The sequence below is a fragment of the Saccoglossus kowalevskii genome, chromosome 10 (genome assembly GCF_978046115.1).
Source record: "Saccoglossus kowalevskii chromosome 10, keSacKowa6.1, whole genome shotgun sequence".
Lineage (NCBI taxonomy): Eukaryota > Metazoa > Hemichordata > Enteropneusta > Harrimaniidae > Saccoglossus > Saccoglossus kowalevskii.
This window is the reverse complement of record NC_140650.1, coordinates 21,235,802-21,253,039: the sequence shown is the minus strand read 5'-3', so window position 1 is coordinate 21,253,039 and position 17,238 is coordinate 21,235,802. Positions and strand designations below refer to the sequence as shown.

The window sequence follows — 17,238 nt, the reverse complement described above, 5'->3', positions numbered from 1 at the left end:
TTGCCCAAGATTCACTTGGTGACTCGAAGGCATACAACGCTCATTGGTTCTGATGGGTAGGTGATTCTTCAACGGTGGCTAGTATTTCTCGATTCGTCTCGATCGATCTGAAGTAGAACTGCCAGTTTTTATTGCAATTCACCGCCAGCGCATCACTAACCAAATACTGGCTTGCCTTGTTTTCGCGAGTTTATCTTAAAAGTAAATCATTTAATTACTGTTTAATCTTACGTCTATATTTTTAGCTTCATTATCTTATTTGTGTGGTTATTTTGTTGTCAAATTGTGTGGATTCATTGTTATAATGTATCCCGAGAGAACTAACCAAAATCAACATTTGAACTTTAAGAAATGACAATACACATAGACATTAGTTGCTACTTCCACTGTGTTGCTTGTCTGTACACTTGTTTGTGCGTTCCTGCTGTTAATTGTGACATTTTTTTGTTAATTGATAGCCTTTCCGGAGGAGGGCCTATTAAACCGCCCCATCGAGGTCCGAGGAAGACACCGAGCAGTCATTCAAATATCTCCGCCCCACCGATTGTACAAAATGGGTCAAGTTGGCAACGAGACGGTGCAGGGGGGCGAGGACACAGAGTAACGAAGAGTGACCATACAACTCGTCGAAAAAATGCAAAAGAACAAAGTAAGTGCTACCTTACATTTCGTTAAACGTATAGGGTTCCACAACAATACAGTGTTTATCGATTATTTTATCACTACACTCAACAAGAAACAATACCTCAAAATACAGGTCACGTCCGCCGACATCAGCGACCACCCACTATTAGGGAACATTTTAAAATTAGTGAAAGCTGCAAAGACCGAGGAATATAATGTGCAAGTTTTACTGGATTGTTCAAATTGGTTTGAAATAGGTTGCCATTTTTTTGACTGATTTCCAAACCGGCCATTCTAAATAGAAATCGCATGCATTCAGCATGGAGGCATTCAGCGAATCGATTTTTTGGTAAATATTCGTATATGATTTTTGAAAAATTCGCCCATTACGAATGCACATGTCCGTTTCCCAAGAGAGCTCTTTAGAAAAAAAGGGGGTAACGTTCTAAAAAACGGGATAGTCCAGCCAAAATATGCACTCATGCAAATCCGTAAGGAAATGTAATCCCTAAATATGCAAACAGTATTTAATAACATCTGAATATTTTAGGCAAATTATTAAAGCTATCATCTTATTAGTACACGCAATCTCTAGTGACAACATGCAATTATAAATTGAATTAGAGCGGGTTGGGGAAAATATTTTTGTCATTTGTTTTTGCCATGAGAAACGACTGATTAATCATAGCCAAAATCCCATTATGCCACCTGGATGACCGCTATGTATACCCGTGGAGGTAAACATGTAGAGAGCAATTCCATGGTATGCCAGAGTTTATCTATAGTTTATATATAACTTTCCAGACAAATATGATTAAGCATAAATAACAACTCCTAATTCTTTCAACCTAATTTGAATTTTATTAATATTGGTCTAACCCAATATAAATATATGATACATACATACATGACTGGGTTGCCAAACATACTAGTAGATATCGGTAAAACAGTCAGTTATACACGACACGACGTGACGCATAGGAAGATAATACAACTTTCGTATTATTCTGTGTCAGTGTATGGACATATACGTGCATGGCATTCAGTGTCCGCCTAATTTAGCTTGACACTCAAAAACCAAACAAACTCGAATTGATATTCTGCGCACGGGTACAGATTGGATTACACATAGCGCTATTTGTTTTTTGGTGCTAGGTTGACTACAAGAACTGACAATTGGAGAGGAGGCCGGCCAGTAAGCCGGCTCCCCTGTCTCCATTCCCCGGCTATTTATTTCACTACAAATATTACAGATATAATTGATTAAACGAGTTTTTCAATATTTCTCCACTGGGTTAGCATAGGGTTGATTACTAGCTAAAATATTTAAAAAAGTATCAATAGTCACCGAATTAACAATCACATATATTAACATAATGACTATTATGTATGTAGAATCGAGAGGTAGGTGGTGATCAAACTACCACGTCATCTACTACTGTTTACCCCGGCCTAAGTGATGTCATTCAGGCCATATGCTAATTATGTCACGTACTATTCACTTACAGCTGACGATGTAAATAGACTGGCGAATTCAGCACCAGCAGGTACCAAGATATCACCGAGTAGTAAACCAACACACAAACCACCACTACCGAAGTTAAATAATTTGGTCACAGCAGGTAAGGCACACGAAGACACTGTTGGGTGTATGGTAGTCACTAGATACATTTATTAATTAGATTCAAATTCTCAAAATTACTAGTAGTCAAAAATCAGTAGATGCTGACACAGCCCCCTACAACTAATAACATTCTAAAATTGGTGAAAGCTGCTAAGATCGGTCAATATAATATGTAGACAATTGGCAGTTGGCAATCGTAGTCATTGGTAATTATTTAATATGACCAGGCGTTTCGGAGAAAATATTTATTCTCAATGATAGATATGAATAGAATCAATTTTGTTCATAGATATTTGAATAGATAGTAATAGAAGTATTTCTCTATTAATATCTATCATTGAGAAAAGATACTTTGCCTGAAACATCTGGTTATATTAAATAGTTACCAAAAGAAAAAGATTACTTCCGACATGTATCACCATTTTTTCTATATATTGCACTACTGTTAACGTTGGATGACAATAACTACATTTTTGTCAGTCTGCTATTTCACCGATTAGTCTTGTGGGGGTTGGCTATTTCATTAAGAAATTGAAATACAAACAACGTGACGAAGAAAATGTTGGTTTATCATACGTTTGATACAAATGCTGGTTTGTTGTTTGTCGGCGGTATCAGATTTATCGTGACTCGCAAGGTGACATACCTCTTCCAATGCCGTGAAATTAGTTACAGATTTATGCATTTGTAGGCATCGGTGGTCAGTACTCCGTTACACGTGACGGCAGTACAACCCTACGTATGTTCACACTCCGATAATTTACGATGAAATCAGCGCAACTCCAACGATAGTCAACCCATGTATAAGATGTATACATTACAAAATACGTCACCTGGGCGATGATAGATGAGTGATACTCTATCGATTCAATTCACATTTCGGCCAAACTATGTCAATAATACTAAGCAAATGTGTTTGTTTTTCAGAGACGTATGGCGTTACCTCAGCAACTCAGGCTTCGCGTGACCATAGTAACCGCCACTGGGCATCTTCATGGGCAGATGCGTATTCCAGAAACTCGGCGGCAATCCCACGTGAGGCGAAGTAAGTAAACCAGAACTATGCATAAGCTTGTTATGTCCGTCACAAAGTTTTCTAAGTTTAATAAAACTACAATGTCGATCCACAGCGACTAACAAGTAATATGCATTTTTGTTTGTGCAACACATGGCAATTTATTTCCAGACACGTACACGTACACTGGCACTCACTTATTTCTAGGTGTATAATATATAGTATAATGTGTATCCTGGTGCTATGCACCCACGAATGTAATTGCTATTATTTTCAAAAACAAAATGCGATGACATTTTAATGTTGTATTTCTTTTCGTATATTAAAAATGTAGCGGAGTATCCAGGTATTAGATTTGTGATTAGAATTTTAGAGAAAACCAACCAGTTTTGAAATGGCCGGAACTGATTTATTTAGATGGAGTACTACAGTTGGACCACTTTATCCGATGTTGCATATACCAGTGTAGTTGATTCATTTTACGACAATCAGTCGTAATGCCACGAGAAGCCACTTTACTCACATATTAAACATTTTAGATTCATAACGTATTGGCACTATACTTATGACCCCCCCCCCCCCCATTATCGTCTAGGGAGAGAATAACGATTCCATCATCACAAAGACCAATATAATAAGATGTTAGGCTAACTTTGCGTTGTACAGTTGAAACGCCAGCGCTTAGCATGTATGATTAGAATATCTCAATTTGTGGGTTTTTTTTTGTTTGCCCGGGACTGATAATTTCACCTCCGTACGTGCGTCTGTGCATCCGTCCGCACCCGTCGATTTCATTTAAACTACACACACACATCACATCATACATATGCATTTGTTTCATAGTGCAATTCATGGTTGCCTAATAGTGTCCATATTAGATCCGTGGTACATCGTGGCCATTCCAGGATGTAAACTCGTTCTTACAATTAAATAAATACAACATTAGCATAATAGGCCCATTTAATATGACCTTTCAATCGTGCCCTAATCCTAATTTCGTACTCGTACAATGCAAAATACATATTTGATTAGGTTGGTTGGCCATCAAGTACCATCCTATGGTATCCAATTCATATATCACCAATACCATAGTACAGAGTTATGTTAACAGCGAGTCATAAATAAGACTAATATACTAAATTTGCATTTAATTAATTGTAAGGATGAGATTACATTGTGAAATGGCCGCGATGTACCACGGATCATTTTAGTACTAAAAAATCATTAAAACCAAGCAGTTCTGCCATACGTCGGTCGTGCATGGACATATTTCATTCAAACTTGGTATGTCCATTAAACATAATAGGACCAAGATTGGTTATTTTCCCCCCAGATCAAAATGACTGACTAATTGCCATTTTGTTTTTAACAAATGCTGTTTTGCAGCCATATTGTTAACATGGCTGGAATGATCATGAACACATTCGCACATGCATCTATTACAGAATCTAATTCAAGATGGCTGATTGTCATTTTCGTGTTAGAAATATAATATGAATGCCATGGGCACAGTAGAGGAAGGAAACACACAAATTTTCTGACTCCACTTTCTATCATGTCTGTCACATAAGTGTAAATATTTATTTGGCACTAATATCGACAGTGACTAAACATTGGGCGGAGATTTGTCATTGATAATGACATGTTTCAAATCATTCAAATGCAGTTATTTGCATTATTCTTTGTGGAGTTGCCACACAAACATTGATCGAATCGGTACTAAAAATTATAGTATATATACACACTGGTCTATACGGTTGACGGACGTTTCGACCTAAGTAGAGTTCAATGAGATTATACAAGGGTTGTTTAGTTACTCGGTTTTTGAGTTCGTTTTGCATTTGCGCTTTTCCAAAATTGAAACTTGCACAACCATGACAACGGAGGTACATGCATATCGCTGTTATTGATTCAGACACGTGTACAGTGTACGTGTGCAAAAACATAATGTTTTATTGTTATTTTGCCGACGTCGCTGGTGCTGTTTGATACCAGTAAGTTTGAACCGTGACAACATGGACATTGCTTATCTATGACCGGCGGAGTCCACACAAAGCGGAATTTTTATATTGATACATCGAAACTTTTTTCGTTGAGCGAATTTTCCTTGGTTTCCTGGTGATATATTTCAATATGCCGAATAATAAAAATAATAATAATAACGTCATATACGTGACATATGAATAATGTAATCTGACCAACATATTGAAAATATATATTCTATTTGCATGAATTACCATTATATTTACGTCATTTCACAGGCCATCCCCGCACAGGACAGCCCAGACAACGACTGCATCGTCAACCACAGAGACGGAACAAAGGACGCCGCGCACGACCCATGATGCACACAGGGACATTATTAAAAAACCCAAGAGACCGATTATAATCACTAAACGGACCATTGCTCAAACAAAAACATTAAAAGCTGTTTATTCAAATACATCTTTTACGAAACAACGTCAAACAAGGATACTTAAACAACTAGAAGATATTGAACTGAAGGACGCGGAGGAATATAATCAAAAGATTGTTGAGAAGGAGAAGGTAGTACGGGACAAACGAGCTAAACAAAGGCAAGCTTTAAAGAGACTTCGGAATAAATTTGACGAAGAGCAGGTACAGCGATTTAAAACTCAGTATGTCACCTGGAAAAGCGTTGAACACGAAAGGCGTGGGCGTAGGAGTGAGATGTACGGACTTCCCGAAACTTTAGACGACGAAGAGCTCACGAAACTTATTGTAAAGAAAAAGAAGGAATCGACAGGGAAAAAGTTTAAGCAACCGGGCACAAGAGAGCAGATATTACGTAAATATGTACACGTTGTGAATCCAAAAGTTGGCAGTGAACATGACATTGATCAGTTTAAAACGTCAAATAACAATGTTATACTCGAAGGAATAAATACAGTGGAATTGGCAAATAAAGGTATGGGAATTTGTAATAGCGCATCTCATAAGGCTCTTTGCAGTCTTTTTGTTAGAAACAATATATATTTGAGTGAAGTTGTTAAAGCGGGGGAGTTGTCACCTGCGCATGCGTCAGATGATCATTGCGTGTCATTGTTTACAAGCATATACCCATGAGCCTTTGCGTTTTTAGCGTGTGTTGTTATCTTCGCTTTGGACCCAATTCCCGTGCGTGCACAGGTGACGACCCTCCCGCTTTAAGTTACTACATCATTGCAGGGCTTTGATAATCTATTAAAAGACAGATGCACGATGGGATATAAATGTAATCGACGGAATTTATCCTGATGTATTTAGTTGAAAGACTATTTGACACTCTTCTTCAGACAATTAGTGTACATGTGTGAACAAAGCTCTAAATAATGTCTCTGGTAAAACGTATTTAATACGCGAATAAAATAAATACGGGAAGTAATTTAACTAAATAACTGTTTTACACGGTAACAAAAAATATATTAAGTACATTCAAAATCAATTAGTTGATTTGTATTTTTCCGATTTTCATTTTAATAATATACAGTAGTGCAATACGCGCTCGTAATTAATGAAACACGCGTATTTAGCTCTACTTAGTTTTCATCACGTGACCAACGCCATGATTATGCGTCATCACCCCCATCTGTAAAATGTTAGACCACTGAGGTAAACACCAAACATTAAACCAGCTTTCTTCCTCGACAGATAACCCAAGTGGGAAAAAGACCAACGTACGTACTGTGATTGGCTCAGCGAAGAGAATGTTATCAGTTCATAGTGACATGGGTAAGTACATCTATTCGATACGCACACATCTCGCATCCTTCGTGTGCACGCGAGACTATAGTAAGGCCAGTGATGTTACTGTCGAGTTCGTGGTTTGCATGCCTCATTCATCACATAACTACTGGTAAAACAAACTATTCCACTGCTGTCGAGAATTGATGAATTTTGACCAATAAAATGGTTGTTGTGAATACGTGGAGCTTAAAGCGCGGTAGTCGTCGCGCTGTGCACACATGTGCGAGATATATGGGTCTCATATAAACAAAGATGGCGACTTTGACTGTTGCGCAGATCAACGAGTACGAACTGAGACGTTTCCAAGCTTTAATTAAGTATTTTTCATGTTATTGGAAGGCATCGAAGGAGTCACGGGCGGTAATCAGTGCAAGTCCGCCCAGGTCAAACCTCATACTTGTGATTTCCATTTGAAGATCGCATTGGATTATGGGAAAATCAATGTTTATCAACACAAATGTGGCACATGCGCAGTGCGACGACTACCGCGCTTTAATGTGTGGTCAATTTGCCGCATATTCGAAGTTGTCGGTACGTTGATCTTATATATCATGCTATAACCTGGTTACATAACGATAACTGCCAGAAATTCTAGAACGCCCATTGACCGATTCAAGACAGCCGTTGTACATTTACATATGCCGACACGAACAAAACAATATTAACATTTTGCTTTGTCTATTTCAGATGCAATAAGCGAAGTGTCATCGATACGAGACGAGGACACCGCCAACGAAGACTCAGATTATATATTCAGTGACAGTGGTCCATAGTTACGACCGCTGGTGGCGTAGTGTACGGTCATTCGCGTATCAGTGTAACCAATCCACGATATGTCCAACTGCAAAGCGTGAAATGTGCCAACCCCATAGACTGTAAATCTATGTGAGCAGCAGTTATCCGTCCATTCCTGTTGTACTAATCGTAGAATGAGGGGAAAAATAGAGCGAAATCTTCCATCGACGCGTATCGCGTGAAGTAATGTGACGTCACTGATCGAATGTCATATTCATAATTCATTAAATCTCTAATACTGAAATTACATTGGCCGTTTTGTAATATTTACACATTAAATAACGTTTTTTACTTACCAATATTCGGTAATATAACTTCGAGATTTATTGAAAGCTATGTCACAGCTAAAAGTTGTTATCTGGGTGAATTCTAATCAAACATACAACCACTACCAACGCACGCATTGTCATGTACGAGAACAAGCCAGTAAAAAAAACATATCTATTATTTTAAGTGTATAGGCACACCAGTATTATAATTTAAGAGCGACAACCAACGAAGAAAATTGCACAATTGGTAAAGCTATCCGCAAGTACCACATTTTATAGCCACCAAACATGTGCGTTTGACGTCATATCCTGATGCATCTAATCTTCCTCATTGACCGAGTAGGTTCCTTAAACGAAAGTTTTCAAAAAATGCTGCAACACCGTCCAATGATGTTTTAAATTCCCTTGGAGTTGTTATTTACAGAAAAAAAACTACAGTCCAAGAATTGAGCTACATATTATGGTTCATGACCAAGTTCGTTTTTTGGAGTTTTCTCGAATTGATATTTTGAACTGTTAATATTATTCATTCATATGTAGTCGAATCATAAATGTGTATGTAATTGTGCAATTTATTTTAAACCGTCTGTTCCCTGACTGGGGGCGATGTAACCGCCTTGGCTGCGGGGAAAAAATATCATCAGAGTTGTTTTTGTGTACTTGTTACGTCACACATATCTTACGTTCGGACTTACAGGTATAAATAATAAAGTAAGAGTGACGTTATCAAAAATTCAGAAATACATGACGTCAGCTAATCAAATCATGAGAAATCTTGAAATAACTGTGCATACTGACGCCATTGGAGTATTTGTCGTCCTATGAATTCAGTGAACGGGTACTAGTATGTCTTTCAACAATGTTTTCAGATATGAGTTCGTCCGTTAAACAAAAAATGTTTTTATTTTTTTATTTTAATTGACCTAGTTTTTATATTAAACGAGTCACCGTGAACTGAGAACACTGTTTTTGTGTGTGTAAAAGTGGTTATGAGAGTGCATGAGTCGGCAAATATCACCTGCTTACACTCGTATGGTCTTCACTGCGCCCTCGCTGATTTGACGCAGTCACGTTCTTCAAAATCAGTCAATGAGGGCGCACAACTTACGTCCGGAATTTTTCAACACTGTGAGAAACACATGCGATTTGATGAATTAGACCCCCAAATATACAGCTATTTTGGGGATACAATTTATATACATATATATATATATATATATATCTGTTCTATTTTTATAGAAGAACCTTCCCAAATAAAAGAAATTCTAAACCATGTACTTTCACACTCAAGCAAGAGAATAGACATGTTGGTGAACTAGCCTTGCACTGTGAGTGTTTTATTGTTTGCACTCTGTAAAATACCAGTTTTTTTCACACACACAAAAAAAAAAAAAAAAAGAACTGCAGACCTCACTTCTTTATATTTTTGAGTGGGCCAGCCAAGTTTCCACATAAAAATACACATAATATTTCTATTTAATTTATTTTATTTTATAATATTGTCACTGAATTCTTTAAAATAAATTTACCATTTACAAATTAATGTGCTGGACACTATATAATCTTAATATTTTACAATCCATATTCTTATATTTGAATCTGTTTCAAGACATTTGAAAAATTTATTTTAGAAGCATAACAATACAACGACTAGATTTGGTGTCACAGTTTGCTCCCAATTCATACTGGAATATTGCCAGCAATAATTAATAAAGCTTGTTCAGAATACCATTTATTCCCGACATCATACTCAGTGACTAGTTCTCAGGATCTACAACAGTAAATAAATAAACAGAAATCATTTTGATGCCATGTTTTTAGACGACACCGCCATATCGCACAGATATTCAACACCGCCATATTGAATTTGGATTTGGACCATACCATTTCAAGCTGCAGGGTGTCTAAACAATGACTCAACAAACAATAAACACATCTTTCACCCACCACACACATTTTAGCCATAATTGAACAACCAAGAAAGCAACAAATATCAGGCTGCATCCTGAAAACAACGAGATAGCGCATTACAACCAGTCATTACAAACATGAAATCCTCCACCCCTCCCAGTACACCCTACAGCATAAATGGTTCCTATACTCATTTGCATCTATGTACAACAAGCTTAGCCAATAGATGCACCTGACTCATCAAACTTTTGACCAACCACTCATTCTAAATATTGTTGAGTGAGGGCGCTATTTACCAATGAGGAATCTTTAAAAAAATTAAACGGATATATATAGAAAAGAACTCACACCCAAACACCACGAGGAGATACCAATGGCGACCCAGGGCAATTCTCTGGAATTTGAAAACGGGCATTCCCCTATATGTTGTATGTCGTACATTATGAGTACAAACTGGGCTATAAAACGTGTTATCAATCTAATTATCCTTTACGTTAGCCATATATTACGCAGTACTTTTAAAATGGCATGTCTCGGTTCTGGAATAAGTTAATCATTGTTCTAAAAAACGAATGTCAAATGCAAGGGAAATCTAAATATGTCATTTTAATATAATCACGAATACATTAACTTCCAATTTATGAAATCAATTTACCATTTTTTGAAATAATGTCGCTGCCCCAAGGTTAAGTGAAATGTACATTACCATACATTTGAACGTGCATTATATTTCCGAATTCGCATGGTCATTACTTTCATGTTATAGGAACGTGTTATAGGATTTGACAATCATCCACAAGGTAATAGTAAACACCGATTTCACACAATGGCAAACAAATTTTGATATCACAATTATCATATGTTATTTATGAACATTATTATTACGAAATTCCGAAGTGAGCATGTGTGTTCCCAGTTCCAGTAGGAGTTCTAGAACACTTTAATCGAAACGGCTTAGGGTTTATGTTTTTACATATATAAAATTTTAAAACGCTTGTGACATTTTGATAATTTACTATACTATTATTTTCGATCCAATTACACCTCCTTTTGGTGTTATGGTGTCAATCTCTCGATACTACTGTTACCATATCGTGAAAAGTTTACAAATAAAAACTGTTAAAAGATGACTGAATGTTAACAGCATGTATATTTGGGACATATTTTATTATACATCTGTCACCGTAACGCCATAAGTTGCCGCAATTCTGCGCTATTTTACGGGGTATTTTCATCTTACCATAGTAGGAAATGCGAATTCCAAATATGGATGGATTACGCGCGTAAGCGTCTTCTAATTATAACAACAAACATGGCTGCCACGAGGGTTTCATCGGACTCCATGCAAACATGGGGCCATGGTACAACCGATATATTTTGTATTTAAGGGGAATTACGTATATCTTGCTTGTGCATGTGTAAAATAGTGGCTCATCAGAAATAAAGTCAAATTCACCTATGCTTCCAGGATAGCTACTGTGTCTGTTTCCCATGGGTCTATTTATAGAGACAGTGTGGATTTCCTATCCTCGGGGGCGGACATCCGGGCATTTTCTTCCACCTGGCAACCCTCGCGGTGAAAACAAAGGCCAAAACTCGCAGAAAACGGTACTTTGGGATGGTTGTTGAGAGTCCCCTGAACAGTGTAACAAGATTAGCCCTACGTGTGTAACATATATAAATTTGGTTGTTCAGAATTACTTCAAAGTTGAGTTTGTGTTGTTTTCTCGAATTTTCACCGGCTCGAACGGCGTTCCACAGCATGTACACAGTCTTGTACAGTGGTGCGCGTCTTAGCAACATGGAACGTCTTGTGACGTAGCTCCGCCCCCGAGGATACCTACTGACCTTCAGTCATTCTGAAACCGGAAATGTTTGAGGGTGCTTGACCTATGGAATAGGTCTACGCCTACTATACATCGCTGAACAAACGTAATTGAGCAGCAGATATGGCGCTGCAACTTATCATATTTGCGTGCTTGACGTGCTGTTTAGTATGCCCTGCAAATACCGAACAGGGCGAAGTTGATGCTCATGGGGCCGTCATTACACCGGGTAACCCTGTCATGAAATTTGGGACCAATGCCTCATCCGATTGGCAGCCGAGCACCGTGCAAACTGACTGTGGTCTTGTCGAGGGCCGTCGGCACGGCGACGTGCACGTTTTCAAGGGTATACCTTATGCGAAACCACCAGTTGGAGAGTTGCGATGGAAGCCCCCCGTCTATCTGAAGAAAAATAACGGCTGCTGGAAAGGAACTCTGAAAGCGCTGCGCCACAGTCAGTATTGTCCTCAGATAAATCCGATTCATGGATACATGGGAGGCGAAGATTGCCTATATTTAGACGTATATACTCCGACTATTAATCGGTCAGCGAACCTACCTGTAATGGTTTGGATACATGGCGGGTACCTCATGTGGTCCGGTGGTTCCGAGCCCCTCTACCACCCCGATCCCACCACTGTTAATGACACCGGCTTCGTGTATGTGTCATTTCAATATCGACTTAGCGCCTTAGGGTTCTTAGCACTGGATATCTTATCCAATCTATCGAGCACCGCCACTTCCGGTAATTACGGGTTCATGGACCAAATTCTAGTTCTAGAATGGGTCCGAGCTAACATTCAGAATTTTGGAGGAAATCCCAACTTGGTCACGGTGTTTGGGCAAAGTTCAGGCGGAACTTCAGTGTGGGCATTGATGGTGTCACCGCTAGCCAGGGGCCTTTTTCATCGGGGATGGATTATGAGTGGTTCCCCACTGTTTAACATAACGTTGGCACAAGCTTCGAAAGACAATTTAGTTTTTTTAGAGAGAACTAACTGCAGCGACGTAGAATGTCTGTATTCACTAACAGCGAGGCAGATCGTGAAGGCAGCGCCGCGGGAAGTATACCCGTTCTGGGACGGCCCGGACATGTGTGACTTGCCAGTCAAGGGTCACATGGGGCGATCTGCGTTGTCGATGGACACGTAATACCGTCAGCCCCGTTGGATGTATGGATGAATGGCCAGGGGAATGACGTACCATTAGTAATAGGTATGTTTTTATTATTTAAAAGAATGGTATGCTTTGTACAACATTATGCGCCAGAAATAGAAAAACATTCCCAAATGAAGTTGACCCCTATTGGGCCCATACCACTAATTGAAACTCCATAGACAACAATGTTAACATATTAGGAGATTGCTATATGAAAATGATAAACAAAGTTGAAAACATGGAAAATCAACATCAACCACATGAAAAAAACTGACATGTTGGCCAGGTCAAACTCTTGCAAATATCAGGTAAACAAGACACAACTACTTTATTTGGATTGCACCCAGAGAAAAATCACTGGAAACACCAAGATTAGAACATCGAGATAAAATCAAGTATTCCACCTTCTATTTGCGGATGATCTGATTTTGTTTAGTTCCAACGCAATTGGCTTACAGAAAATATTAAATGGCTTGTCAGAATACTCGGCTAAATGGAAACTTAAAGTAAATACAAATAAAACCAAAATCATGGTTCCCAGAAAAGCTGGTACCTTGAGGTACGAGAGATGGTACTATAACGGAGAAATACTTCCAGTTGTATCTTTCTTTACTTACTTGGGTATCTTCCTCCTCTAGGCCATTGGTTTATGGTTTATGGTCGTTTATTTATTTTGCTGAACAAGCATGAAAACAATGTCTGTTTTAAAACGTGTTTTATCTGAATATAATTCCATCGATGTCTAAATTTAAATAAACATCTTTGATCCAATACACCAAACCCTGTCAACAGCTTTATGCTGTATTCATTAACAAATGCTCGCATTTGTATTTACACTACAGTAAATAATTCCACTGTGTACGATTTGAAATTCTCTTTAACATTTTGTTCTGCTGTTTACGCTCACAGGTAGTACTTCCCAGGAAATCGATGTTATGCCGAGACCGCTTGATATTCGTTCGTGGGACTGGAATCGATACGACAGCTACGTGAAAGGTAATACAGTGTGTCTGATTAGTATACTCTTTATTTTTACCAATTGGCATTGTGTTGCAACCAATGTATCAGTTGAATGACTGCAGGTCGACGTAGGACCAGGTATAGACTGGCGCAGTCGGGGCGATTAATTTGTTTTTGTAGTTTATAAATAAAATAAAAAAAAATGCGAAATGGAGGTGTTAGCGGGAAATTCCCTGTAACTGCGAAATGAAATCAAGTGTCAAAACTATTTTTTTACTGTAAATGGAACTTTATCTGACTGAAACATTATCTATTCTCAACTCCTAAAATACTGACAACAATTTACTTAAGCGAATTTAATCATTATTGGAGTTTTGGGAAGCGCCAAACATTCTACTGAATTCAGGAATAATTAAGCCAGGGCAAATTAAAGCATATATCCACAAATGGCGGATATGAAACTTGGGCATATGCAAAATGCGTCAGAATCACTTATTTAATCAATTCATAATTTATGTTGATGATCTTTAAATGTAAACTCAATTCCGCACACTAATCCTAGAAAACGGTTGAAAATAAAATGTGTGACCCTTGTAAAGATAGGGAAATTAATTATGAATTTTATCTAATAATGTCATGTCCAAAGTGCGAAAAACAACAAAATTATTCCTTAGTTGAGGATATGACCGCACACACTAATTTCTATAATTTTTTGCTCTCTTTCTTTCATCGTTGTTTGATTTTTTTAGTTTTTAGCGATCTTACTGTTGCACTCACTAAAGTCGGTGTTGTGTCAATACAAATCTATGCTGACTTACTTCTTGTTTATTAATAATCTTCCTCATGTCGACACAAACTACTTGCATTTGCATTTACTTGGGTCTCATATGAATTGTAACTTTTGTATACAAGTCTAATTGTTGTCCAGTAACATATATCAATGAATCAGATCATCTAATCACATGATATACAGTGTGAAGGATGATATTTTCACGATTTTTCGAATGAAGGGACACAAAATGTGCGATTTTGCCATCCTTCACAAAAATTATAGAATCTTGAAAATCACTGTCACAATTTTTTATATAAACAATTAAAGTGCGTGTGAAATGGCTGCTATTTTCACGCCTAAAATTATCCATTGATACATAAATTTTATTAATTTTTATTTTTCTAAGCATAAATTATTTTTTTAAGTGAAAAAATGCGTTTTAAACTCAGTCTACGGCAACTTTATTTTTGTGTATTTTAAAACGATAAAACGAAGCTTCTCATTAGCTTCTCATTTACATACAGAAATTCCTTTTGTGACGTCAGAAGGGGAAGTTGCTGGGTAGCTTGCATTGTAAAACCGACCACTATTGAGGATTTGAATCCACGTTCAAGCTGACTGTGGATATATCTATTTGGATTTATATCGTCAATATTGACACATATTTACTTATATTTTAAGAGGGAAAAGGGGGGATTGACAGGCATTTTGCATATATTAGCTGCCATATTAAACTCGGGATTTTTACTTATCGCGGCACGTTTGGACTGAAAACAACAACATTTATACATCCAAAGCCCAACCAGATGACTGTAACCCGGTGGGGGGGGGGTCACTCCACATTAAAACCCTACACCATGTGTGTTCTTGCTAAAAAAAATAATAGGCCCCTAGGGCTGGCAGCACATTGGCAAACCATACCCCCTATTACGGACGCAATGTAAATTTAGTACCCCCTACAGCAGACATATTGAAGAAAAAACACCCCCTATTTCAGACACATATTGAGAACATCCTACCCCATATTGCGATCATTCTATGCCGTGTGATCAACTCAAACAAGTTACTATGTATGCAACTCCTGTTGGTGTCATTCATAGATGAAGAAAGATGAAAACTATTGACATGATTATGAATATGATCATTTATTTGATAGTCCAATGCACACAGCTTTTACAGGATTCTTATTCCATCAGATACCATTACGCACTTTTATGTTTAGCTCCGAGTGACTTTGGCATGAATACAGGGCAGAAAACCCAGAAGAAAAGCAGGAGCTGGATGCAAATGAGACTGAGGCGCGAAAGAAGTTTCGGAAGTGTGGATGACTCTGTGGAATGACTTTCTGTATGCGGCTTATTGTAATCGACGAAACGAAACAAAACGGGATAATACAGATAATAACAATTAAACTGTAATCAGTGAAAATGGGTTTTATACGCACAATATTTACAAAATATTTGCCGAAAATAATAATATTTAATACGTATATGGCTCGTTTCGCTATTTACAGATAATAAAAAATCTGTAATCAGCGAATACACGTACAATATTAACAGCCGTCGGTTGAAACTTGACCACTATATTCCGTGACCTTTCAGTAGTGTATATATAACAACATAAAACATATTCAAAAATCTGTAATCAGCGAAACAAGGGTCTGACACGTACAGTAACAATTGTCGGTCAAAACATGACCAGTATATTGACCTTTCAGTCGCGTATATAACGACATTAAACATTTGCTGAAAATAACGGGGATTTTATGATTAGTGAATGGTTCGTTTCGCTAATTATAGATATTTGTTTTATGAAGTTTTATACACGACTGAAAGTTAAAAATACTGGTCAAGTTTCGTCCGATATTTGTGATTATTGTATCTGTAATTTAATAAGACCCTGTTTCGCCGCGTGATTGCAGATTTTCGATTATCTGTAATTAGCGAAACGAACCATTTACTGATTATATTCAAGTTGTTATTATCGGCAAATGTTTCATTTCGTTATATACTCTAAGACTTGCTGAAAGGTGAATATACTGGTCAAAATTCGTCGACAGTTGTGAATATTGTACGTGTCAGAGTGTATATAATAACATAAAACATTTGCCGAAAGTAACGGGATTTTAATTAGTAAATGGTTTGTTTCGCTTATTACAGATAATCGAAATCTGTAATCAGCGAAACAAGGGTCTCCCACGTACGTGTATTGTTTCGCTGATTACAGATTTCGATTATCTGATATTTTCGGCAAATGTTTTATGTTATTGTATACACTACTGAAAGCTAAATATACTGGCTAAGTTTCCACCGCTAATTACAGATTTGTGAATTATCTGTAATTAGCGAAACAAGTCATATACGTATTAAATATTATTATTTTCGGCAAATATTTTGTAAATATTGAGCATATAAAACCCATATTCACTGAATACAGTTAATTTTTTATTATGTGTGTTATCCTGTTTCGGTTCGTTTCTTCGATTACAATAAGCCTTCTCCTTATGCTCGTGTTGGAAGTGGCGAGTAAGTCCCAGT

The 17,238-nt window shown here is 37.5% G+C and overlaps 1 protein-coding gene across 3 annotated transcripts in view; it reads left to right on the top strand.

Moving 5' to 3' along the window:
• The window catches only part of LOC102801671 (uncharacterized), a 61,655-nt gene extending 52,620 nt beyond the window's left edge, over positions 1-9,035 (top strand). For all 3 annotated transcript variants that reach the window (XM_085504364.1, XM_085504363.1, XM_085504362.1), the window contains exons 2-7: positions 459-649; positions 2,133-2,246; positions 3,176-3,293; positions 5,525-6,192; positions 6,915-6,995; positions 7,698-9,035. In XM_085504364.1, the coding sequence (XP_085360490.1) occupies positions 459-649; positions 2,133-2,246; positions 3,176-3,293; positions 5,525-6,192; positions 6,915-6,995; positions 7,698-7,783 (1,258 nt within the window). In that variant the 3' untranslated portion in view covers positions 7,784-9,035. The remainder of the gene's footprint in view (positions 1-458; positions 650-2,132; positions 2,247-3,175; positions 3,294-5,524; positions 6,193-6,914; positions 6,996-7,697) is intronic.
• Positions 9,036-17,238: the final 8,203 nt, after the last annotated feature.